The sequence below is a fragment of the Heterodontus francisci genome, chromosome 19 (assembly GCF_036365525.1).
Source record: "Heterodontus francisci isolate sHetFra1 chromosome 19, sHetFra1.hap1, whole genome shotgun sequence".
NCBI lineage: Eukaryota > Metazoa > Chordata > Chondrichthyes > Heterodontiformes > Heterodontidae > Heterodontus > Heterodontus francisci.
In genome coordinates, this window is record NC_090389.1 from 10867221 (window position 1) to 10894594 (window position 27374).

A 27374-nucleotide genomic window follows, 5' to 3' on the forward strand; every position below is an offset into this window, starting at 1 on the left:
CAGAGGGCATAGCTAACTTATTAAATGAGTAATTCATATCTGTCTTTACCAAGGAAGAAGATGCTGCAAAAGTCATAGTGAAAGAGAAGAGCAGTTGAGATACTGGAGGGGTTACAGGTTGATAAAGAGGAGCTATTAGAAAGGCTGGCTGTACTTACAGTTGATAAGTCACCAGGACCGGTTGGGGTGTTGAGGTATGTAAGTGTGGATGTTGCGGAGGCACTGGCCATAATCTTCCAATCCTCCTTAGATACAGGCGTGGTGCCAGAGGATTGGAGTATTGTAAATGTTATACCCTTGTTCAAAAAAGAGTGTAAGGATAAAACCAGCAACTACAGGCCAGTCCGTTTAACCTCAGTTTTGGGAAAGCTTTTAGAAATGATAATCCAGAACAGCATAAACAGTCATTTGGACAAATATTGATTAATTGAGCAAAGCCAGCACAGATTTGTTAAAGCTGATTACTCTTCAACTGACTTGACTTGAGTTTTTTGATGAGGTAACAGGGAGTGTTGTATGAGGGTAATGTGGTTGATGTGGTGTATTTGGACTTCCAAAAGGTATTTGATAAAGTACCACATAATAGATTTCCAGCAAAGTTGAAGCCCATGGAATAAAAAGGGACAGTGGCATCATGGATAGTAAGTTGGCTGAGTGACAGGAAAAATGCAGTGGTGAATGGTTGTTTTTCGGATTGGAGGAAGGTATACAGTAGGGTTCCCGAGGGGTCAGTACTAGAACCACTGCTTTTCTTGATGTATATTAATGACCTAGACTTGGGTGTATGGATTATAATTTCAAAATTTGCAGATGACATAAAACTTGGAGGTATCGTGAATTGTGAGGAGGATAGTGATAGACTTCAACAGTGTTACGATCCCGTTAAGGACTGTCAACTTTTAAAAAGAGAAGGTTGAATTCCAGTTGTGACTGAAAGAATTACATCACAACATTTCATGTTTTAAACAAAAAAACTTTTTGAGTTAAAGCAAAACACTACTAACTTAACACTACAATTTAGAAACATTGTTTAAAATTGAAATCTTAACAGAACATGAAGATGTATACTTCAAACTCTAAACCTCAACAGAGCACTCCTATTTGACTCTAAAATAAAAGCAAAATGCTGCGGATGCTGGAAATCTGAAATAAAAACTGAAAGTGCTGGAAATACTCAGCAGGTCTGGCAGCATCTGAGGAGACAGAAGCAGAGTTAACGTTTCAGGTCTGTGAACTTTCATCAGAACTGGAGTTTTAACTCTTATTTGACTGTTATTTCCATCCCAAGAATTTCCCTATACGTTACAGAATCTTGGCAGTTTGTTCACATCACCTGGGACCAATCCAAAGTGCATCACAGCTCTTAGGAATTCACTTCAATTTCCTTAATTCCTTAGCTATTTTCTGAGGTATCAGATCTCCCGGTTCTGGACTTCCCACCTTGAGCACAGGCCCTATTCAAAACAGAAAAATCCCGGTTTCCAATGGCCTCTTTGCTCCTGAATCCAACTGACTTCCAAAAGCCAACAGTTTTCCAAAAGCCAACTGACTGACTATGTCACCAAGCACACAGAAAAAAAAACAAAGCCACCCTGTGCGTCATTTATCTCCATAGCAATGTAGTACATATGGGATGTCTCAGATAGCAATTTAAACTACATATTTCCAATTCCAAATCTTCTCTTTGATTCCTGATGCACGCATGAATAATTGATATTGCTAACAATGACAGAACAAACTCTCCTAGACTTTCTGGTTCCAGCTGTCCACCTAAATGAAGCCACCTGGGCTGTTATTGGCTCTCACCTCTCAACAAGTTAAGGGAGGTTCCTATTGTGTAGGGTCTTTACGCTTCCCCATATGACCTTAATAAATAAACATGGACTGCCCTTTGATTTGTAACCACCCTTGGTATGTTTGTCAGCTTCTCAAACCGGGTGCTTTCATTGGTCTTGCATAAAAAGATCAATTCCCAAATTAAAAGTTACCTCTAGAAAATTAATACAAACCATGAACCAGGTGATTGTAACAATAGACAGCCTGGTGGAATGGCTGAACATGTGGCAGATGAAATTTAATGCACGGAAGTGTGAAGTGATACATTTTGGTAGGAAGCACGAGGAGAGGCAATTTATAATCAGTTTTTGTCTGTCTGATTTTGTTTTGATTGTCTGGTTTAAGGGGTACATCTTTGGTTGTTTAATTAGATATTTTGAAACTATTGTAACATTCGGGTATTGAATGCACTGAATTTAACAATTTTTTGATCCATCTGATACAAGGCACCCGACATTAGGTGCAGTGTCTTCTGTGGCTCAAAGAATCGTTATCAAACAAAATTGGACACCGAGATACAGAAGGATATATTAGGGTAGGTGTCTAAAAGCTTGGTCAGAGGTAGGTTTTAAGGATTGACTTAAAAGGAGGAGAGAGGTAGCAAGACGGAGAAGTTTAGGGAAGGAATTCCAGAGCTTAGGGCCAAGGTAGCTGAAGGTATGGCTACCAGTCGTGGAGCAGTGAAAATCTGGGATTGTAAGACACCAAAATTGGAGAGTGTAGAGATGTCGGAGGGTTGTGGGGCTGGAGGAGGTTACAGAGATATGGAGGGGAGAAGCCATGGAGGACTGGAAAACAGTGATGAGAATTTTAAAATTGAGGCGTTGCCAGACCAGGGGCCAATGTAGGTTAGCGAGCATAGGGGTGATAGGTGAATGGGACTTGGTGCCAGATAGAAAAAGGCAACAGAGCTTGGGGTGAGCTCAAGTTTTCAGAAGGTGCAAGGTTGGGGGCCAGCCAGGAATGCATTGGAATAGACGAGTCCAGAGGTAACGAAGGATATCAGCAGTAGATGAGCTGAGACAAGGGCGGAGATGGGCGTTGTTATGGAGGTGAAAGTAGATAGCCTTGGTGATGGAGAGGAGATGGGGTTGGAGTTCAGCTCAGAGTCAAGCAGAATGCCAAAGTTGCCAACCATCTGGTTCATCTTCAGACAATGACCAGGGAGAAGGATGGAGTTTGTGGCAAGGACTGAAGACAGTGGCTTTGGTCTTCCCATTATTTAATTGGACAAAATTTCTGTTCATCCAATATGGGACAGATATCCCAGAGAACCACATACCAAGAGAAAGAAACCTGTACACCACTGTAGTGGATTTAAAGTGAACCTTCTGGGAATCATCACTAATCAGGGATTTGTCCACTGAAGGAAAAAGACCACTGCTATCAGGTTATGAGCCTTGCTTTGCAAAGTGCTTTATGTTTAGTGAGGTTGTTCTGCACCTGTAGGATGACAGTTGGTTAATTTGATTTTTTAAAACCTTGCAAACATTCAGGTACTGAGTGTACTGAGTATAAAAATTTCTGATGCATCTGATACAAGGCACCTGGAGTAAGATGTAAGGTCCTCTGTTTATAACAAGGTGTGGCTCTTCTAATCTCTGCACTTTTTAAAACTTCTCACTGTAGATTGTGGAACCTTGCTGTGCACAAAAATAGTTGCCACTTTATCTCATAGAATTGCACCAGATAATTAATTCTATGCAAGGTGTTTTGGGACATTCGAAAGACACAAGAGAGTGCTGAATAGATGCAAATCTTTTTTGTCTTAAGGGAGACTCAGCAACAGTGCAAACGACAGGGGATTATTGGCCTTTTCTTATTAACGTATTCCAGCATGCAGCCAAGAATCCTATAAGGAAGGCACTGGCTAGCTAGCTGAGTGCAAAAGCTAGAGAATTACTTCACAGTAATGTGTTAACTTGATGAAGGTGAAAAATGTTGTTTCAGTGAAGTGGTTGCTAACTGCAATTTTTTCTAAACCTGATTCCATTTCTTACATTCAGTTAATATTTGAGATATGTGAGTGTCGGCCACGTAGGGTGCATTTACTTTTCGGCACCGTTTTAAACCCAATGTTTTTACAAATGCTCAGCTTTATGTAGCTTTTTCCAGGATCAGAATTGATGATTCTGTTAAAGTCTTTGGTGAAAGAATAAATAGAAATTCTGTATTTGAAGAAGTGCTGTTGCAATAACAATACTACTTATACTACAAATGTTTTGCCAGTATCATTTGTCATTCGAAAGCTGTTCTTTGTGCTAAAAATGAAGATTCACTAGATTTGAATAAAAAAGTTTTAGAAAAGCTGTCAGGTGAATTAAAAGAATACATCACCATTGACTCTATAGATGAAGATGATGGTCTGTACCCTCCAGAGTTTCTACACAGTCTAACTCCAATGGGCATGCCACCGTGCAAGCTTAGACTCAAGGAAGGAGCATTTATAATGTTACTACAAAACCTGAATCCTAAACAAGGACGTTGTAATGGAACAAGATTGGTAGCTAGGAGGCTGTTTTCTTCTAAGATAGATGCTGAAATTATAACAGGCAGATTTCAAGGCAAGTGTATATTCCTCAAATAATACTGAGCCCATCAGATGTAAATAAAAGCAAAATACTGCGGATGCTGGAAATCTGAAACAAAAACAAGAAATGCTGGAATCACTCAGCAGGTCTGGCAGCATCTGTGGAAAGAGAAGCAGAGTTAACGTTTCGGGTCAGTGACCCTTCTTCGGAACCCTTCAGATGTAAACCTGCCTTTTCAACTCAGGAGAAAACAGTTCCCAATTAGACTTTTATATTCTTTGACTATAAATAAGTCAGAAGGCCAGACTTTTGACACATGATTTTTTATGCATGGTCAGCTTTATGTAGCTTTTTCCAGAGTGAGAGGTTTTGATTCTGTTACAGTTTTTGGTGAAAGAATAACTAGAAGTTCTGTATTTAAAGAAGCACTGTTGCAATAAAGACTACAAATGTTTTGCGGGTTTCTTATTATAAAATAAAGCGTACAATTCTAAAAGGGATGCAGGAACAGAGAGACTTGAGGGTATATGTGCATAATTTGTTGAAGGTGGCAGGGCAGGTTGACAAAGTGGTTAAAAAGGGATACAGGGTCCTGGACTTTATAAATAGAGGCATAGAGTACAAAAGCCAGGAAGTTATGACGAATCTTTGTAAAACACTGGTTTGGCCAAACTGGAATATTGTGTCCAATTCTGGGCACTGCACTTTAGGAAGGATGTGAAGCCTTTATAGAGGATGCAGTAAAGATTTAAGAGAATGGTTGCATGGATGAGAGACTTCAGTTAAGAGGATAGATTGGAGAAGCTGGGGTTGTTTTCTTTAGAGAAGAGAAGGTTGAGAGGAGATTTGATAGAGATGTTCAACATCATAAATGGTCTAGACAGTAGATAGGGAGGAACTGTTTGCATCAGTGGAAGCATCAAGAGCCAGAGGACACTGATTTAAGGTGATTGGCAAAAGAAGCAAAGGCAACATGAGAAAAAACTTTCACGCAACGAGTGATTAGGATCTGGAATGCACTGCCTGAGAGTGTGGTGTTGGCAGATTCAATCATGGCTTTCAAAAGGCAATTGGATAAGCAACTGAAGAGAAAAAAAATTGCAGGGCTGTAGGGAAAGTGCGGGGGAGTGGTCTGGCTAAATTTCACTTGCAAAGAGCTAGCATGGACATGATGGGCTGAATGGCCTCGTTTTGTGCTGTGACAATTCTGTAATTCTAAAGTTTGGAGAATTAGCCACAATGCTCCAGCTGAGGCATAATTTCCTTTAGTACTCTGCTTCAGTTTATAAATTCAGGAATCCAATATGTTTTCTTAACAGCTTTATCAAACATATCTCATCCCAGTGACCCCAGTTAGTTAGCGACCAGGGAAAATGCTGACCCTCCTGCACCCAGAGCAAAGGGCTGCTAATGGTTTATGATCATCCAGGAATCTCCAGATTTATCTTGTGCCTTTTTTCCTTTCAGAGGAAGGATATTCTGGATGAATTGACAAAGAGTCAGCAAGTCTTCTCTGCGAAGCTGAATCACCTGAGCCGCCGGTTAGCCTGGATCAATGCCACCATCTACTCCAAGGTAAAATGGACCACAGTGCTGGGAATATTAATGCAAAGAGCCACCCAATTGCACCAGGAAGTCTAGACCTGGGAAAACTAGTCTCTTGAGTTGGTCGGAGTGAAGTAATCTGTGTGGCGCAGACAATATTGGTTTTCTAAAAGCATTGTCCAGTTGTGTGTGGTTTATATTGAAATGTTGCTGAGTGGGGAGCAGTATCCCATTGCACACTGAGACCTTTCTCAGCAGCATAGCATCAACATTGTAAAGTGGCCAAACAATGATTCCAGTTTATTTGTCATTTCAATTTAATAGCTTGGAGAAGAGCAGAGGTCTTATATCTAAGTTACGCAAGGGTAGGGCTAGGTTAGCTGTTGGGTGATTCTTCTTTTCCCAGAGACCATTTGCTTTTACTCCTGATGGAATAAAACTTGTTCTTGTTTCAGGAGAAGATGCTTGACATCTATTGGCTGCTGCAGGTGTGCATACGAGTAATCGAACACAGTGACCGGACCAGGACGCTGTTCGCTTTCATGCCAGAGTTTTACATGAACGTTGCCATGAACAGCTACAGCGCTCTGAAGAATTACTTCAGTCCAGTCAACAGCATGGATGAGCTGCCTGGTAAGTGCAGTCGGTGACGCAACGAGCCTTGTGCTGGAACTTGGAAAGAATTTTTTTCTCCTGGAGAATTAGCCTGCAGTTCACTTATGCAATTGTGGCAGGTTAAATCTTCTGTGGAAGTCCAGTTATTGTAGGTTACATGTACTCCAACATTGGTGGCCATACCTTCTTCAGCTGCCTGGGTGCTAAGCTCTGGAGTTCCTTCCCTAAACCTCTCTGCCTGTCTCTCCTCCTTTAAAATGCTCCTTAAAAACGACCTCTTTGACCTAGCTTTTTAGTCAATTAAGCTAATATTTTTATCTGTGACTTGGTGTCAGTTTTTGTTTGATAACACTCCTATGAAGTGCCTTGGAAACTTTTACTACATCAAAGGTACTGTATAAATGCAAGTTATTGTTGGAAGGAACAAGCTCAGTGCACTGAGTTCCCTTTTCTTTGGAGTAGCTTTGAGAGCTTCCCAAAACTGAATGCTGTCTCACATGGTTAGCACACCCTCTCTGCCGCCAACACTCTGATTTCAATCAGAATAATGAGTCGGATTGGTTCAAATGTATCAAAACGTTGTTGTGAGTCTCTAGCTGTATGTTGGAGCTAGGTATAATTGCTATCATTTTCAATGTAAATTTAGATACTAAAATGCTTGAGGGAATAACATTGTTATCATATGTTGAGGACGGTTAAATGGTTTCAGAGACTGATAGCATTAAATAGCTTTTGACTAGCAGAGACCCACAAAACATTCGTGGTCAAATTAGTATACTTAACCAATTCCGTCACCGCATCCACCTCCTCCCATGCTAGTCCATCCTTCCCGCAAAACATTTGCGGTCAAATTAGTATACTTAACCAATTCCATCATCTCATCCTCTACCTCCCATGCCATCCCCATCCCTCCATATTTCCATTTTGACCCTGATTCCCCACCCCAGACCCCTTCGCTAGCAGAGGTTCCTCGGCTGACAATTTTGAAAATTATCTTATTGAAATTCAGCAGGGTCGGATATGCCCCAACTAAACACAATATAGTGCTGACTCATAAAGTGGAACAGGATCTCCACTACACTCTTTGAAGTAGAGGTGATGGTAGTGGTGGGGTGGGGACCGTCCCAGGTTAGTCTTGCTGTAATCCTGACTTTCCATCCTTCCCATGCCATCCCTCTTATCCATTCCATTATTCCCATGCTACTGCTCCCGTGCCATTCCCATCCCATGCCACTCCTCCAATGCCATAAAGATTGCACACTGACAGAGAGAAACGTAAACATCACTGAAATGGATTTACAGAGTAAATCTTCAGGGAATCATTACTCACCAGGGATATGCCCACTGTACCCATAGAGAAAGAGTCACTTAAAAAAAAAGGACTGCTGTCAGGTTTATGGGCCTTGCTTTGCAGAGTGCTTTATGATTGGTGAGGTTGTTCGGCAAAACTCTGTTGTTCTGCACCTGTTGGATGACAGTTGGTTAATTAAATATTTTAAAACTTAATTGTAACATTCAGTTACTGGGTGTACCGAGTACAACCATTTTTTGATCCATCTGATACAAGACACCTGAAGTAAGGTACAAGGTGCTCTGACCCATGTGCCTCTGTGAGCGTCAGGTTTCATCCTCAAAATCAACCAAGTGATCAATCAAAGTGCGGACAGACAAAAACTGCATATTATTATAGGTTATTTTATAACAAGCTTATTATTCTCCTGTGCAGCATCTAAAATCATTTGAGGAATATGACACCTGCTGCGATTTTCATCGAATCGTAGAATGGTTACAGCACAGAAGGACGCCATTTGGCCCGCTGTGCCTGTGCCGGCTCTTCGCAAGTACAAATCAACTAGTCCCCTCCCCAGTCCTTTACACCATGGTCCTGGAAATCTTTTTGCTTCAGATGCTTATCCAATTCCCTTTTGAAAGCCATGACTGAATCTGCTTTCACCACACTCTCAGGCAGTGCATTCCAGATTCTAACCACTTGCTGCGTAAAAAAAGATTTCCATGTATTGCCATTGGTTCTTTTGCCAATCACCTTAAATCGGTGACCTCTGGTTCTCAACCTTTCCAGCAGTGGGAACAGTTTCTATTTACTCTAGCCCCCTCATGATGTTGAGCATTTCTACCAAATCTCATCTCGATCTTCTCTGAGGGGAAAAGCATCAGCTTCTCCATTCTATCCATGAAGTCCCTCATCCCTGAGACCATTCTCTTAAATCTTTTTGAAGCCTTCACATCCTTCCTAAAGTGCGATGCCCAGAAATGGACACACTATTCCAGTTGAGGACAAACCAGTGTTTTATAAAAGGGAGGTGGTGGCATAGTGGTAATAGCCCTGGACTAGTAATCCAAAGCCCAGGCTGAATGCTCTGGGGGCATGAGTTCAAATCCCACCACGGCAGATGGTGAAGTTTGAATTCAATGAATAAATCTGAAATTAAAGAGCTAGAGTAATGATGACTGTGAAACCATTGTCGATGGTTGTAAAAACCCATCTGGTTCACTAATGTCCTTTGGGGAAGAAAATCTTCCGTCCTTACCTGATCTGGCTAGCTTTCCTTAATTAATCCGTACTTGTCCAAGTGACTGCTAAGTTTGTCCTGGATTGTCATTTTGATTACACTGACTGGCCTGCAGTTGGTTGGGTTTATCCTTACACCCTTTTTCGAACAATCATGCAACATTTGAAATTCTCCAGCCCTCTGGTACCATCCCTGTATCTGAGGATAATTGGAAGATTATGGCCTGCATGTGACCCTAAGACCCACAGCAATGTGGTTGACTCTTAAAATGCCAAGAAAGCCACTCAGGTCAAGGGCAATTAGGGATGGGCAATAAATGCTGGCCTAGCTAACGACGCCCACAACTTCCTTGGTTTTGTACTCTATGCCTCTTTTTTTAAAACTTAGGATCCCATATGCTTTTTTAACCACTTTCTCAACATGCCCCGTCAACTTCAACGATTTGTGTACATATATCCCCCAGGTCTCTCTGTTCCTGCCCCCCCCCCCGCTTTAGAATTATGCACTTCATTTTATATTGCCTCTCATTCTTCCAACCAAAATGTATCATTTCACATTTCTCTGCACTAAATATCATCTGCTTTGAGTCAGCCATTCAACCAGCCTGTCTATGTCCTCTTGAAGTCTGTAATTGTCCTCAAAGTTGACAATACATTAAAATTTTGTGTTATGTGCAAAGTTTGAAATTGTGCGTTGTACACTGAAGTCAAAGTAATTCGTATATATCAAGAAAAGCAGTGGTCCTAGACTGACCTCTGGGGAACACCACTGTAACCTTCCTCCAGTCCGAAAACAAGCATTCACCACTACTGTTTCCTGTCACTCAGCCAACTTAGTGTCCATGTTGCCACTGTCCTTTTTATTCCATGACCTTCAACTTTGCTAGAAATCCTATTATGTACCACTTTTCCAAATGTCTTCTGTAAGTCTATGTACACCACATCAACCCTCTCTGTTACCTCATCAAAATACTCAAACAAGTTAATTAAACATGGTGTGCTTTTAACAGATCTGTGCTAGCTTTCCTTAATTAATCCGTACTTGTCCAAGTGACTGCTAAGTTTGTCCTGGATTGTCATTTTGATTACACTGACTGGCCTGCAGTTGGTTGGGTTTATCCTTACACCCTTTTTTGAACAATCATGCAACATTTGAAATTCTCCAGTCCTCTGGTACCATCCCTGTATCTGAGGATAATTGGAAGATTATGGCCAGTGCCTCTGCAATTTCCTCCCTTACTTCTCTTAGTATCCTAGGATGCATCTGAACCAGTCCTGGTGATATATCAATTTTAAATACAGCCAGCTTTTCTTATGCCTCCATTTATCAATTTTTAGCCCAACCGGTGTCTCCACTACCTCCTCTTTCACTATGACTTCAGCAGCACCTTCTTGGTAAAGGCAGATGCAAAGTATTAATTTGTACCTCGGTCATGCTTTCTGCCTCAATGCGTAAATCGCCTTTTTGGTTCCTAATGGGAGCCCCTCCCCTACTCTTATTACCCTTTTCATACCATCGTTACAGTGTGAAAGAAGGCCATTTGACCCATCGTTTCTATGCTGGCCCTCCTAAGGAGTAATTCACATACTGCTACTCCCTTGCCCTCTCCCCACATCCCTCCTCTTCAGATATTTAATATATTTAGAAAATGTAGAAAAAGTTATGGCACAGAAGATGGCTACTCTGTCCATCTTGTCTGCACCTACCAAAAAACAAACCACCCAGCCTAATCCCATTTTTCAGCACTTGGTCCGTATCCTTGGAGATTACGGGACTTCACCTTTTAAATGAGTTGAAGGTTTCTGCCTGTACTAACCTTTCAGGCAGTGAGTTCCAGACCCCTACCACCCTCTGGGTGAAAAAGATTTTCCTCAACTCCCCCCTAATCTATCAACCAATCACTTTTAATCTATGCCCCCTAGACACACTGACCCCTCTGCTAAGGGAAATAGGTTCTTCCCATCCACTCTATCCTTGTACACCTCAATCAAATCCCCCCTCAGCCTCCTCTGTTGCAAGGAAAACAACCCCAGCCTATCCAATCTTTCCTCATAGCTGCAATTTTCCAGTCCTGGGAACGTCTTTGTAAATCTCCTCTGTATCCACTCAAGTGCGATTACATCCTTTCTGTAATGAGGTGACCAGAACTGCACACAGTACTCAAGTTGTGGCCTAACCAATGTTTTATATAGTTCCAGCATAACCTCCCTGCTCTTACATTCTGTGTCTCAGCTAATAAAGGAAAGTATTCCATGTGCCTTCTTAACCACCTTGTCAACCTGTCCTGCTACCTATTTATATTTTACTATTTATAGAGGGAGTGCAGCAAAGGTTTACCAGACTGATTCCTGGGATGGCGGGACTGACATATGAGGAGAGATTGAGTCGGTTAGGATTATATTTGCTGGAGTTCAGAAGAGTGAGGGGGGATCTCATAGAAACCTATAAAATTCTAACAGGACTTGACAGGGTAGATGCAAGAAGGATGTTCCCGATGGTGGGGGAGTCCAGAACCAGGGATCATAGTCTAAGGATACGGGGTAAACCTTTCAGGACTGAGATGAGGAGAAATTTCTTCACCCAGAGAGTGGTGAGCTTGTGGAATTCGCTACCACAGAAAGCAGTTGAGGCCAAAACATTGAATGTTTTCAAAAAGGAGTTAGCTATAGTTCTTAGGTCTAAAGGGATCAAAGGGTATGGGGAGAAAGTGGGAAGAGGCTACTGAGTTGGATGATCAGCCATGATCATAATAAATGGCGGAACAGTCTCGAAGGGCCAAATGGCCTACTCCTGCTCCTATTTTCTATGTTTATGTGCCTATAAAAGACTTTTGATTCCCTTTTACGTTAGATGCCACTCTCTTATACTCTCTCTCTGTCTCATTTCATTTTTCACTGTCCCTCTCAACTTTCTAATTTCAGTCTGATTCTCACTTGTATTATCAAATTGTCATGTACTTTTCCCCTCCGACCCTTAACCTTTCCCTTTGCTTTCTTGGGTTTAGTGTGTGGGTACAATCCCGCATATTATGAGTCACGGTTTCCACCCGTCTATCATGTTGACAGCTTTGCCTTTCCATATGCAACCTTTTTCTGTTTCATTTTACTCTTTATCTCTTACGTCATCCCAGGAGCTCTGGCTTTGCTTGCCCTACCTTTTCCCCTCATGTGAATGTACCTCGACTATACCCGAACCATCTCTTTAAAGGCAGACCATTGTTCCAGAACAGCTTTGCTTGCCAATCTTTGATTCTAATTTACCTGGGACAGATCCGTTCTCGCCCCACTGAAATTGGATCTCCATTATTTTTATTCTAGATTGCTCCTTGGCCTTTTCCATAGCTAACCTAAACTTTATGATACAAACAGCACTGTACCCTAAATGTTGCCCTACTGACATTTGATCCACTTGACCCAGTTCATTCCCCAGAACCAGATCCAACAATGTCTCCTTCCTTCTTTTGGGCCTCCTTATCTCGAGAGACAATGGATACGCGCCTGGAGGTGGTCAGTGGTTTGTGAAGCAGCGCCTGGAGTGGCTATAAAGGCCAATTCTGGAGTGACAGGCTCTTCCACAGGTGCTGCAGAGAAATTTGTTTGTTGGGGCTGTTGCACAGTTGGCTCTCGCCTTGCGCCTCTGTCTTCTTTCCTGCCAACTACTAAGTCTCTTCGACTCGCCACAATTTAGCCCTGTCTTTATGGCTGCCCGCCAGCTCTGGCGAATGCTGGCAACTGACTCCCACGACTTGTGATCAATGTCACACGATTTCATGTCGCGTTTGCAGACGTCTTTATAACGGAGACATGGACGGCCGGTGGGTCTGATACCAGTGGCGAGCTCGCTGTACAATGTGTCTTTGGGGATCCTGCCATCTTCCATGCGGCTCACATGGCCAAGCCATCTCAAGCGCCGCTGACTCAGTAGTGTGTATAAGCTGGGGATGTTGGCCGCTTCAAGGACTTCTGTGTTGGAGATATAGTCCTGCCACCTGATGCCAAGTATTCTCCGAAGGCAGCGAAGATGGAATGAATTGAGACGTCGCTCTTGGCTGGCATACGTTGTCCAGGCCTCGCTGCCGTAGAGCAAGGTACTGAGGACACAGGCCTGATACACTCGGACTTTTGTGTTCCGTGTCAGTGCGCCATTTTCCCACACTCTCTTGGCCAGTCTGAACATAGCAGTGGAAGCCTTACCCATGCGCTTGTTGATTTCTGCATCTAGAGACAGGTTACTGGTGGTAGTTGAGCCTAGGTAGGTGAACTCTTGAACCACTTCCAGAGCGTGGTCGCCAATATTGATGGATGGAGCATTTCTGACATCCTGCCCCATGATGTTCGTTTTCTTGAGGCTGATGGTTAGGCCAAATTCATTGCAGGCAGACGCAAACCTGTCGATGAGACTCTGCAGGCATTCTTCAGTGTGAGATGTTAAAGCAGCATCGTCAGCAAAGAGGAGTTCTCTGATGAGGACTTTCCGTACTTTGGACTTCGCTCTTAGACGGGCAAGGTTGAACAACCTGCCCCCTGATCTTGTGTGGAGGAAAATTCCTTCTTCAGAGGATTTGAACGCATGTGAAAGCAGCAGGGAGAAGAAAATCCCAAAAAGTGTGGGTGCGAGAACACAGCCCTGTTTCACACCACTCAGGATAGGAAAGGGCTCTGATGAGGAGCCACCATGTTGAATTGTGCCTTTCATATTGTCATGGAATGAGGTGATGATACTTAGTAGCTTTGGTGGACATCCGATCTTTTCTAGTAGTCTGAAGAGACCACGTCTGCTGACGAGGTCAAAGGCTTTGGTGAGATCAATGAAAGCAATGTAGAGGGGCATCTGTTGTTCACGGCATTTCTCCTGTATCTGACGAAGGGAGAACAGCATGTCAATAGTCGATCTCTCTGCACGAAAGCCACACTGTGCCTCAGGGTAGACGCGCTCGGCCAGCTTCTGGAGCCTGTTCAGAGCGACTCGAGCAAAGACTTTCCCCACTATGCTGAGCAGGGAGATTCCACGGTAGTTGTTGCAGTCACCGCGGTCACCTTTGTTTTTATAGAGGGTGATGATGTTGGCATCGCGCATGTCCTGGGGTACTGCTCCCTCGTCCCAGCACAGGCATAGCAGTTCATGTAGTGCTGAGAGTATAGCAGGCTTGGCACTCTTGATTATTTCAGGGGTAATGCTGTCCTTCCCAGGGGCTTTTCCGCTGGCTAGGGAATCAATGGCATCACTGAGTTCCGATTTGGTTGGCTGTATGTCCAGCTCATCCATGACTGGTAGAGGCTGGGCTGCATTGAGGGCAGTCTCAGTGACAGCATTCTCCCTGGAGTACAGTTCTAGGTAGTGCTCAACCCAGCGGTCCATCTGTTTGCGTTGGTCAGTGATTATGTCCCCCGATTTAGATTTGAGGGGGGTGATCTTCTTGATGGTTGGCCCAAGAGCTCTCTTCATGCCATCATACATTCCTCTGATGTTTCCGGTGTCTGAGGCCAGCTGAATATGACTGCATAGGTGTTGCCAGTAGTCGTTTGCGCAACGCCTAGCTGTTCTTTGTGCAGTACTTCTGGCTGCTTTAAGTGCTGCGGATGTTAAATCGCTGGGGACTTTCTTGTAGTTCAAAAGTGCAATGCGCTTAGCGGCTATGACAGGTTCCAGCTCTTCATTATGAGATTGAAACCAGTCTGCATTTCTCTTCGCACTTTTGCCGTAGGTGGTCAAAGCTGACTCATAGATGGCGTCTCTGATGTGGGCCCACTTGGTCTCAGCATCCCCTGTGGGAGTGTTTTGAAGGGCTGTTACAAGTGAATTTAGAAATTTTTGTAACAGCTGTGGGTGAGAAATTCTGCTCGTGTTGATGCGCGGGTGGCCCTTCTGCTTGGAATGATGCAACTTCTTTGGTCTGAGTCTAACCTTGCTGCACACCAGGGAGTGGTCGGTGTCGCAGTCCGCACTGTGGAAGCTGCGTGTGATTTGAACACTGTTTAAGGCGGCTCGCCTTGTGACAATGAGGTCTAGCTGGTGCCAACGACGTGATCTTGGGTGCCTCCATGAAACCTGGTGACAGGGTTTAGTGTGAAAGAACGAGTTGGTGATGCAGAGGTTATGATAGGTACACAACTCAAGCAGTCTCTGCCCGTTCTCATTCATCCTTCCAACGCCATAGCGCCCAAGGCAGGAGGGCCATGAGTCATGGTCGGCCCCAACCCTGGCATTAAAGTCCCCCAGCAGGAATAGGTGTTCAGTGTTGGGGATGCTGCTAATGATGTTATGGAGTTGTTCATAGAACTGGTCTTTAGCTTCAGGTGCGGAACAGAGTGTTGGAGCATAGATGCTGAGTAGGTGTACTGGACCAGAGGTGGTGAGCAGTCGGATGGACAGTATGCGTTCCGAGCCATTTGAGGGAGGCTCTATCATGCTGAGCAAGGAGTTTCTGATGGCGAAGCCCACTCCATGCTGTCTTGGTTCTTCAGGATCCCTGCCCTGCCAGAAGAAGGTGTAGTCTTGCTCTGCTAGAGAGCCACTCGCGGGGAGGCGAGTCTCCTGAAGTGCTGCAATGTCCACATTGAGTCTACTGAGCTCGTTGTTAATGATGGCGGTCTTCCGAGAATCGTTGATTTGTGTAAGGTCTTCCGTCAGGCCAGGACACATAGTTCTGACGTTCCAGCTTGCAAAGCGAAGGGCTGGTACCTTCTTTCCTTTTTTCATGTTGTTTGGTGCGGTGTATCAGTCCACCTTTCGGGCAATGACCCTGAGCTCCAAGCACCCATTGAAGCAGGCAGACTGTGGCGGGACAGAACCTTATTGACCGGGGGCTGCCCGGTTTGAGGCGGGCGGTAGCTGTCCAGTGAGGTGCAATGACCTCTCCCACCGACAAAGGCAACCCGTGGCGCCCAGTTTCTACGCCAATTTATCTGGACTTATAACCCGTAACTGCTGCCTTCCGTGTTGTTTCAGTCGCTGTGAGGCAACTATGGAGTGACCTCTCCATGGCGCATGCCTGGGCAAATTTATGGGGGTTGAGAGTTGCCCAGTCGTCAAAACCCCCCTCTCGGCCTTTCTGGTGGGGTCCAAAGGAGTGCAGGACACGACGTTTGGCACCAGTATGGCTGCAGGAACTGCCGGAAACATGCCAAAACATCCTTCCTTATTGGGCCTGCAATATACTGATAAAGAAAATTTTCCTGAACACACTTCAGAAACTCTTCCCCATCTCTGCCCTTTACTCTGTTACTATCCCAGTCTATATTAGGGTAATTCAAGTCCCCCATTATCACTGCTCTATAGTTTTTGCACCTCTCTGTCATTTTCCTGCAAATCTCTGCTCTATATCTTTCCCATTAGTTCATGGCCCATAGAATACACCCAGTAATGCAATGGTACGTCTATTGTTTCCTAATTCTAGCGAATTGGATTCTGTTCTCTAGGATATCTTCTCTCTCCAGCACTTTACTATTCTCCTTAATCAACACTGCCACACCTCCTCCTCCTCTTTCCATCCCTATTTTTCCTGAATACCTTGTATCCAGGAATATTTAGTACCGAGTCTTGCCCTTTTTTGAACCACGTCTTATTATCGCCACGTCTTATTATCGCCACAGCATCATACTCTCGTGTGGTTGTTTGTCTTCAGCTCACTAACCTTCTTTACAATGCTTTGTGCGTTTACATACATGCACTGTACACCTAATTTAGACCTTATTGCATTCCCTCTCTGACTTCATCTAATACCTTACTATTTCTTACTCTTTTGCTATCTGTTTCTCCCAATCATTTGTGCACCTTGTTTCTCCTTTCTAATGCTCCATCCTGGTTCCCATTCACCTGCCAAGTTAGTTTAAACCCTCCCCAACAGCATTGGTCCTGGCTCAGTTTAGACCAACCCGTCTGGCCTATACAGGTCCCATATACAGAGCCACTCCCAATGTCCCAAGAATCTAAAGCCTTCCTTCCTGCATCATCTCTCTAGCTCCTATTTCTATACTCACTAGTGTATCTGATTACTACCTTTGAGGTCATGCTTACTAGTCTGTTTCCCAACTCCCTAAAATCCTCTTTTTGCTTATGTTGTTGGTAACAATATGGACCACGCCCGCTGGCTGGTCACCCTTCTCCTCTTTCCCCCTGCACCCACCCTTTTCAGACTGCTATGCAGCTGCACAGTGACTTCCTTGCCCCTGACACCAGGGAGGCAACATACCATCCTGGATTCGTGTCTGCATCCCCTAACTGTAGAGTCCTCTGTCACTATTACTTTCTCCTGCCCCACTGTCCAGCTGAGTCAACCATGGTATCATGACTTGGCTATGGCTGCACTCCCAGTTAGACTGAATACCAGTTGGAATGTGTGATGCACTTGGATGAGTCCTGCCTGATCCTCCTCGAAGGCCTGGCACTCGCCCATTCACTCTCTGCCTGCCCACCCTTAAGCTACGGAGTGACCACTTTCAGAAACATGCTATCCATGTAGCTTTCAGCTTCACAGATGCACCGTATTGACACCAGCTGCTGCTCAGGCTCCAAAACCCAGAGCTCAAGGTCCTCCAGCTGCAAACACTTCCTGCACATGTTATCCAGGGCATGTTAAGCATCCTGGAATACCCACATAGAATACGGTGTGCCATCCACGGGACTGAGGTTCCCTGCCATGACTATATTCATTAGACTAACTAAATTTAAGAGAAATAAACTAAGGACGTATGTTTTAAAAAAGACTTACCAGCTACTCACCAATCAGCACCTTCCCTTGTGCTGATGACACTTTCTTTCCTCGCTCCATGACTCCCCCGCCACCCGACGCTTGTACTCCCTTCACGCTGCTGCTCCGTCCCTAAACTCCTTCAAGTCTGCTCTCCTTACCTCTGGGCTCTCCGAACAACCAGTCAGCTACCTGCAGTCCTGAGACGTCACTCCTTCATTTTGTTTTTGTTGATTTGATCTCATAGTGCTCTCTCTTTCTCTCTCCATCGCTGCTTTTATCCTCGCTGTGCACTCTGGCCTCTGACTGTTCTCACAATGCTTTCCCTCTCTCCACCGCTCCTTTTACCCAACTGCATTCTCAGGCCTCTGGCTGTTCTCCCAGTGCTCTTGCTTTGCTGCTGCTTTTATCTCCACTGTGCTCTCGGGCCTCCTGTTCACTCAGTGCGCGCTCTGTCCACTGCTCCTTTTATCTCCGCTGTGCTCTCGGGCCTCCTGTTGTTTGCTCAGTGCGTGCTCTGTCCACTGCTCCTTTTATCTCCACTGTGCTCTCGGGCCTCCCACTGTTCTTGCAGTGTGTGTGCTCTTGCTCTCTCTCCAGAGGCAAGGAGCACTCTTTCTCTCTCCCACTCACTTTATTTTCTTTGTGCTCTCAAGCCTCCTGCTGTTCTCCAACAGGGTGACTTTACCTCACTTTGTGATTGGAGTGACTGCAGCTTTAGTTCAGGATTTCTTTTCACTCTGTTCCACCAGATTCATTAATTTGCCTTCTCCCTTCACCGACAATAATTCCTTGGTTTTTTTATACAGAATACTGTTACTTTGCATGTACTAATGCTGTCCGCCACAGAGTATGTGCATTCAAGTTAGACTTGCGCTGAGAGGGGGAGGCGCTGAGCGAGCACTGCAGAGTCTCCCTTTCAATGGAAAGGGGAAATCTGATGGCGTCGACCTGCTTTGGTGTTACCTTATGTAGTCAATGGACAAGCCGAGCAGTGTAACAGTAGAGGTCTGACAGCAGGCTCCCCACCCCCTGTCTTCGAACAGAGGGAAGAATCGTGGCAGGGACACCAGGATAACTTACAGTGGGAAAATTGTTACACAAACTGCTTTTACTTTTACTTTGGTTAGCTTATTTCAATAAAGATACAAAGCACCAGGGATTTAGTTTTCGATTTCGGGCACTTTGCTATGGGTCTGCCAAGCGGTGGTGAGGAACTTCCCTAATGTGAGAGTGAGCCTCTCCTTGGTGGCTCTCATGCCTCATGGTAGCTGTTTCAGGTGCCTGGGGACAGGTTGCAATGGTCACCATGTCAGCTGCAGGTGACACATGGAACATTGCACAAGTTGGGCCAGTTCAAATCTGCAAGTGGGAAGGGGCATTTTCAAAGAAAAAGCTGGTGTCAAACAAGAACACCGTGCGCAGTGCAAATGTGAAAGCTTCCCATTTTGCGATTGGCCCTGTTTTCACGTGTAGTGCACCACTGGTGTTGTGTAGATTAACCTGGCTGTCACTATCTGCAACTCTCCAGTTTCAACTTTGCCATCAGCATTCAATACCTTTCTCCACAGGGTATCAGGAGACGCTAAGCCGATTAGCTGCCATCCTTGCCAAGCACTTTGCTGACTCTCGAATTGTGGGAACGGGTGAGTACTTGTTCTGGGGCAGGGCATGCATCAATGCTTGGGCGAGTTGCATTTACCAAGACTTCTGGGGCGAAAAGAAGCTAACTATTTGAATTTGGAGGTTTTTCAATGTAACCCAGCACAAAATTGATGCTAGTTTGGGAATAATTCATCCATCAAATTGCAGATCACAGGATGAGGAAAATGTCAGACGTTAGTGGGGAGCAATCCTCTTGAGGTTGGTGCTGAGGCACATTGTCAGAGAAGAGCAGAGAGGACCTTGCTTTACCTCTCACTTTGATACTTGACCTGGGAATATGTGCCTGTAAATGGAAAGTGCTCCCTCCGCAGCATGAATATCCTTCGCCTTGATAAACAGAAAATTATTATACTTTTTTAAGTTAACGGGCCAGCTCTTTTTAGATTTCTAAAGTAGATGATAGGGGTCAGCTTCGGAGTTTAGCTTCAGTGGCAATTGGGCAATATGAGAGCTAAATCTCACCAGATTTGCGTCTTGGGCTAAGCTCTTTAAACCTGTATTTCAGATGGTCAGGGATGTGAAACTCCTGGGGATGCCCCCAGTTGTGTTTGGAGGCAGCTTGAAGAAACTGCCAGTGTTCTAAAAAAAAAATTATGAACAAATGACCATTAAGCCTGCCCCTTTGTTTCAGGGCAGCTGGTATTACCATGGTAATGGTTCCACTGCCTTCAACAGTCAAAGAACAAAGAACAGTACAGCACAGGAACAGGCCATTCGGCCACCCAAACCTGCGCCGATCTTGATGCCTGCCGAAACTAACACCTTCTGCACTTCCGGGGCCCATATCCCTCTATTCCCTTCCGATTCATATATTTGTCAAGATGTCTCTTAAACGTCGCTATCGTATTTGCTTCCACCACCTCCCCCGGCAGCAAGTTCCAGGCACTCACCACCCTCTGTGTAAAAAAATTGCCTCGGACATCCCCTCTAAACTTTGCCCCTCGCACCTTAAACCTATGTCCCCTAGTAACTGACTCTTCCACCCTGGGAAAAAGCTTCTGACTATCCACTCTGTCCATGCCGCTCATAACTTTGTAAACCTCTATCATGTCGCCCCTCCACCTCCGTCGTTCCAGTGAAAGCAATCCGAGTTTTCCAACCTCTCCTCATAGCTAATGCCCTCCAGACCAGGCAACATCATGGTAATCCTCCTCTGTACCCTCTCCAAAGCCTCCACATTCATCTGGTAGTGTGGCGTCCAGAATTGCACGCAATATTCTAAGTGTGGCCTAACTAAGGTTCTGTACAGCTGCAACATGACTTGCCAATTTTTATACTCTATGCCCCGACCAGTGAAGGCAAGCATGCCGTATGCCTTCTTGACTACCTTATCCACCTGCGTTGCCACTTTCAGTGACCTGTGGACCTGTACGCCCAGATCTCTCTGCCTGTCAATACTCCTAAGGGTTCTGCCATTCACTGTATACCTCCCACCTGCATTAGACCTTCCAAAATGCATTACCTCACATTTGTCCAGATTAAACTCCATCTGCTATTTCTCCGCCCAAGTCTCCAACCGATCTATATCCTGCTGTATCCTCTGACAATCCTCATCATTATCCGCAACTCCACCAACCTTTGTGTCGTCCGCAAACTTACTAATCAGACCAGCTACATTTTCCCCAAATCATTTATATATACTACAAACAGCAAAGGTCCCAGCACTGATCCCTGCGGAACACCACTTGTCACATGCCTCCATTCAGAAAAACACCCATCCACTGTTACCCTCTGTCTTCTGTGACTGAGCCAGTTCTGTATCCATCTTGCCAGCTCACCTCTGATCCCATGTGACTTCACCTTTTGCACCAGTCTGCCATGCGGGACCTTGTCAAAAGCTTTACTAAAGTCCATATAGACAACATCCACCGCCCTTCCCTCATCAATCATCTTCGTCACTTCCTCAAAAAACTCAATCAAATTAGTTAGACACGACCTCCCCTTCACAAAACCATGCTGTCTCTCGCTAATAAGTTCGTTTGTTTCCAAATGGGAGTAAATCCTGTCCCAAAGAATCCTCTCTAATAGTTTCCCTACCACTGACGTAAGGCTCACCGGCCTATAATTTCCTGAATTATCCTTACCACCCTTCTTAAACAAAGGAACAACATTGGCTATTCTCCAGTCCTCTGGGACCTCACCTGTAGCCAATGAGGATGCAAAGATTTTTGTCAAGGCCCCAGCAATTTCTTCCCTTGCCTCCCTCAGTATTCTAGGGTAGATCCCATCAGGCCCTGGGGACTTATCTACCTTAATGCTTTGCAATACACCCAACACCACCTCCTTTTTGATAATGAGATGAAATGAGACTATCTGCACTCCCTTCCCTAGACTCATCATCCACCAAGTCCTTCTCCTTGGTGAATACTGATACAAAGTACTCACTTAGCACCTCACCCATTTCTTCTGGCTCCACGCATAGATTCCCATCTCTGTCCTTGAGTGGGCCAACCCTTTCCCTGGTTACCCTCTTGCTCTTTATATATGTATAAAAAGCCTTGGGATTTTCCTTAATCCTGTTTGCCAATGACTTTTCATGACCCCTTTTAGCCCTCCTAACTCCTTGCTTAAGTTCCTTCCTACTGTCTTTATATTCCTCAAGTGCTTCATCTGTTCCTAGCCTTCCAGCCCTTACAAATGCTTCCTTTTTCTTTTTGACTAGGCTCACAATATCCCGTGTTATCCAAGCTTCCCGAAACTTGCCAAACTTGTCTTTCATCCTCACAGGAACATGCTGGTCCTGGATTCTAATCAGCTGACGTTTGAAAGACTCCCACATGTCAGATGTTGATTTACCCTCAAACAGCCACCCCCAATCTAAATTCTTCAGTTCCTGCCTAATATTGTTATAATTATCCTTCCCCCAATTTAGCACCTTTACCCGAGGACTGCTCTTATCCCTATCCACAAGTACCTTATGGTCACTGCTCCCGAAATGCTCCCCCACTGAAACTTCGACCACCTGGCCGGGCTCATTCCCCAATACCAGGTCCAGAATGGCCCCATCCCTAGTTGGACTATCTACATATTGTTTCAAGAAGCCCTCCTGAATGCTCCTCACAAATTCTGCCCCATCCAAGCCCCTAGCACTAAGTGAGTCCCAGTCCATACTGGGGAAGTTAAAATCACCCACCACGACAACCCTGTTACCTTTACATCTTTCCAAAATCTGTCTACATATCTGCTCCTCTACCTACCACTGGCTGTTGGGAGGCCTGTAGTAAACCCCCAACATTATGACTGCACCCTTCCTATTCCTGAGCTCCACCCATATTGCCTCGCTGCATGACCCCTCTGAGGTGTCCTCCCGCAGTACAGCTGTGATATTCTCCTTAACCAGTAATGCAACTCCCCCACCCCTTTTACATCCCCCTCTATCCCGCCTGAAGCTTCTAAAGCCTGGAACATTTAGCTACCAATCCTGCCCTTCCCTCAACCAAGTCTCTGTAATAGCAACAACATCATATTTCCAAGTACTAATCCAAGCTCTAAGTTCATCTTCCTTACCTGTTATACTTCTCGCATTGAAACAAATGCACTTCAGACCACCAGTCCCGTTGTGCTCAGCAACATCTCCCTGCCTGCTCTTCCTTAGTCCTACTGGCCTTATTTACTATGTCCTCCTCATTTACTTCACTAGCTGTCCTACTGCTCTGGTTCCCACCCCCCTGCCACACTAGTTTAAACCCTCCTGAGTGACGCTAGCAAACCTTGCAGCCAGGATATTAGTGCCCTTCCAGTTTAGATGCAACCCGTCCTTCTTGTACAGGTCCCATCTGTCCCTGAAGAGAGCCCAATGGTCCAGATATCTGAAACCCTCCCTTCTACACCAGCTGCTCAGCCACGTGTTTAACTGCACTATCTTCCTATTTCTAGCCTCACTGGCACGTGGCACAGGGAGTAATCCAGAGATTACAACCCTAGAGGTCCTGTTTTTTAACTTACTACCTAACTCCCTAAACTCCCCCTGCAGGACCTCATTACTCTTCCTGCCTATGTCATTGGTACCGATGTGTACTACAACCTCTGGCTGCTCACCCTCCCCCTTCAGAATGCCCTCTGTCCGTTCAGAGACATCCTTGACCCTGGCACCAGGGAGGCAACATACCTTCCTGGAGTCTCTTTCACGTCCACAGAAGCGCCTATCTGTGCCCCTGACTATAGAGTCCCCTATAACTATTGCTCTTCTGCGCTTTGTCCCTCCCTGCTGAACAACAGTGCCAGCCGTGGTGCCACTGCTCTGGCTGCTGCTGTTTTCCCCTGATCGGCCATCCCCCACAACAGTATCCAAAACGGTATACTTGTTAGAAAGGGGGATAGCCACAGGGGATTCCTGCACTGACTGCCTGCCCCTTCTAGCGGTCACCCATCTATCTGCCTGCATCTTGGGTGTAACCACTTCTCTAAAACTCCTGTCTATGATGCTTTCCGCCACCTGCATGCTCCTAAGTGCATCCAGTTGCCGCTCCAACTGATCCATGCGGTCTGTGAGGAGCTGCAACTGGGTACACTTCCTGCAGATGTCGTCGCCCGGAACGCTGGAAGAGTCACGGACTTCCCACATCTCACAGGTGAAGCACTTCACCCCTCTGACTGACATTTCTAGCACTAATTAGTTAATTGATATAAAATAAATAAATACTTATTAAATCCTTACTAAATTATGATACACTTCACTATGTGGTCCCTAGTGCTAGATTTCTACAATAAATACTAAATGCTGTCTAAATACAGTAATCTCCTCACTCTGGTTTAGTTACTCTACTTATTAATTAGTTAATTAGTGTTTTAATCAACTTTTATCAGTTTTATGTTCAAATTCGGTACAGATTCCCTACCAGCCAATCAGGTCACAGCTTTCCTGTGACATCACTTTTTCAGGTTTTTTTTTTCCAACCGAGGTAACTTACTCTATACTCACCGTTCCGGAACTCCGCCCTCCGAGTCTGTTCCGAGAATCCCCGAGGTAAGTTTTTTTTAATATACTCACCGCTCTGGAACTCCGCCCTCCGAGTCTGCTCCCTCAACATATGCAGTCCTTCAACAAAAATGCATCAGTGCTTACTGAAAGGGATTGTACTGGTTTCTGCAAACTGTGAACATTTCACCTGTACCCAGTCAGATGGAACTGTATGTGCCTTAGTCTGTGAGGTCTTTCACTGTCAATTACTTTAATTCTATCGATCCAGCCCAGATTAATTAGGTTGAAGTCTTCTCCCTCAGTTAGCCTTTCCTGTGTGAAACAAATTTGGGTGGTCCAACTCCTTTTTATGTGCACAAGAATTCCTGTAACTAATGCCTATTGACCTGGAGGCTGCATTTACACCACAACTGGAGTGCCAGTGTGATGTGGCTTTGCTTCACATTGACACTAAAGCTGTAATGTAAATTCAGCGTCACAGCCCAACCCAAGTAATAGGAGTTAGGTTGGGCCCAGACCCTGAACAAATACTACACATTCTTATTATCGCTAAGCATCGTGGGATGTTTTATTATTATGTTAACGGCACTACATAAATGCAGGTTGTTGTTGACACTCAGTTGCAGTATGAAGTAGCATTTTTACCGAGAAAGGCCATCAGAATGGCTGCTGGGAGCAGTGGCAAAATTAACATGGCTATAAAGAAGTGCTCTAATATGTTTGTGTTGAGGCATATTATTTAGTTCAAGGAGCAGTGCCCCACATGTAGCCAGTACATGCCTAATTTGTGAGTGCTTGATGGAACAGTATAGAGTAAGCTTTGTCCTGCACCTACGCCTATTCTGAGACTGTTTGATAGTGATAGAAGTGAAAAATATTCAATTTCCCAGCATGATGTACCTCATGGCCCCTTCATCAATAAAACCATTTGACTTGACACTCTCTCTTGCTTCTAGATATTAAGGATTCTCTGATGCAGGCTCTTGCCAGCTACGTCTGCTACCCTCACTCCCTGCGAGCTGTTGAGTGCATCTCCGAGGAGCAGTAAGTACAGACACTACTCATGCAAAGAGACTTAAGTGCAATGTTTCAAATTGATCTGTCAAGATTGGAATGGGGAGTTATTTATTAGAGGAGAGAACACAGTTCAGGGGCCTGAATTCCACTGGCATTGGGGAGGAGTCTTAAATTTAACATGGTGGAGACCTGTGAATAGGTTGCCGCTGTCCTGCAGTGTGGACCAGTGAGACCAGGAAATGGTGCATAATGTGTAGACATTAATAGGTTCGACCAAGGCAAGCTTTCAGGTGTTTTGGATTTTTAAGTCTGAGCAAAGTTTGTACTTACAGTCAGAAAAGGTTTATCATTCTGCATTCCCCATTCTCCAGTTTCTCTGTCAGCGTGGACTAAGACCAGAGATGGGAATGAGAGGATACAAACTGATTCACAGTCAGTAGCTGGCTAAATGGAAACTCCAATCGTCACAAACTCTGAAGATATCAATTGGTCAGTCAGTGGCTCTATGTTTAATGAATTCTGCCAGTTTGATTCAAAAATGGACTGAAGCACTTGAGTTCGACTTTGGGAAACCTGAAGGATAGAAATGGCAGCCACAGAAACATCTATAGCGAATAGGGTCCTTTGATACCGTGTCTTGTAATGACAGTATTTGAAAATATGAGTATTCTTGAAACTTTGTTACAGTGGAACTGTGATATGCTACATGTGGTCTTAAAGGGAACACTTTTCATCAAAATACATTGGGCAGATATTGTTTGGGTTGCTGAGTACACAACACAATGTTTTTTAGCTTTACATCGAATTGCATAGAATATGCATCACAGAAACCCAGCCAATCCATGCTGGTGTTTGTTACACTTGAGCCTCCTCCCATCCTTCCTCATCTAACTCTAACAGCATGATCCTCTATTCATCTAGCTTCCCCTCTGATGCATCTATATTATTCACCTCAACCAATGCCTGTGGTAGCGAGTTCCACAATTTACTCCCTGGGTAAAAAATGTTTCTTCTGAATTCCCTATTTAATTTCTTGGTGACAATCGTGTATTGATGAGCTCTAGTGTTGTTGTTCCCCACAAGTAGAAACACACTCTATCAAAACCTTTCATAATTTTTAAAGACCTCTATTAGGTCACCCCTCAGCCTTTTTGTTGAAAAGCACCACTACGCCAAAAACATCATCTCTTTGCTTGTGAGTTCCACACAGTATGGTTTATTCTGAGGCATTTCTTGCTGACGGCTGAAAGCATAAAACAGCAAAAAGTGTTTGTTCTATCGACATTTCAGAGACTAAATCTTCAATCTTTCATCTTCTCATACATTATCACTGCTACCAACACCATAACACAATCTTTTGCTGGCACAACTGACGAGCTGCGACTAAGTATTGTGTCTTTGCTTTTACAGACGTGTGGCCATGATGAAGAATCTCTTAGCTCCATATGAACAGCGGCCATGGGCCCAGACAAACTGGATCCTTGTGCGACTCTGGAGGGTATGTTTATCTCTTGTGAACATGGGTGTTGCTCATGTTTTTAAAAAACTCATAACACGAAACAATTTCCCTTGCATTCTTGTTCATTTCAAATAGGCTTACACATTTGCACATGCCCTTTTAAATGGGAGCATTGTAGGGGAGTGCTTCCGTTATAAATATTTTCAAACCCCCTCATTCCTATCTAGTTATTTTTTTTAAACATTATAGAAACTCATAAATGATCTGAAGCTAGGAGTCTCAAACTAAGTGGCTAAATTTGCAGATGATGCAAAGCCGATGAAGGTGGCAGTCTCCTAAAATGAACAGGATAAGCTGCAGGAAGAAGTCAGTATACTTGGACATTGGGCAGACAAATGGCAGATGAAATATCAATGTAGACAAATGCAAAGTGCTTTACGTGTGGGCTGAAAATTCTGGATAATTACTTAAATGGAAAGAAAGCCGTGTGCTTGGAAAGTAAGAGAGATCTTGATTGACATTAAATTGAAACAATCGCAATAATGTTTGCTGGTACTGTGTAAAG

At 44.5% G+C, this 27374-nt stretch overlaps 1 protein-coding gene across 4 annotated transcripts in view; it reads left to right on the forward strand.

The window, feature by feature from the left end:
* LOC137379949 (E3 ubiquitin-protein ligase RNF123) overlaps nt 1-27374 on the forward strand; it is a 536536-nt gene that overhangs the window by 213358 nt on the left and 295804 nt on the right. For all 4 annotated transcript variants that reach the window (XM_068051365.1, XM_068051363.1, XM_068051364.1 and 1 more), the window contains 5 exons: nt 5835-5942; nt 6368-6545; nt 19319-19393; nt 25290-25377; nt 26761-26848. In XM_068051365.1, coding sequence (XP_067907466.1) covers nt 5835-5942; nt 6368-6545; nt 19319-19393; nt 25290-25377; nt 26761-26848 — 537 coding nt within the window. The remainder of the gene's footprint in view (nt 1-5834; nt 5943-6367; nt 6546-19318; nt 19394-25289; nt 25378-26760; nt 26849-27374) is intronic.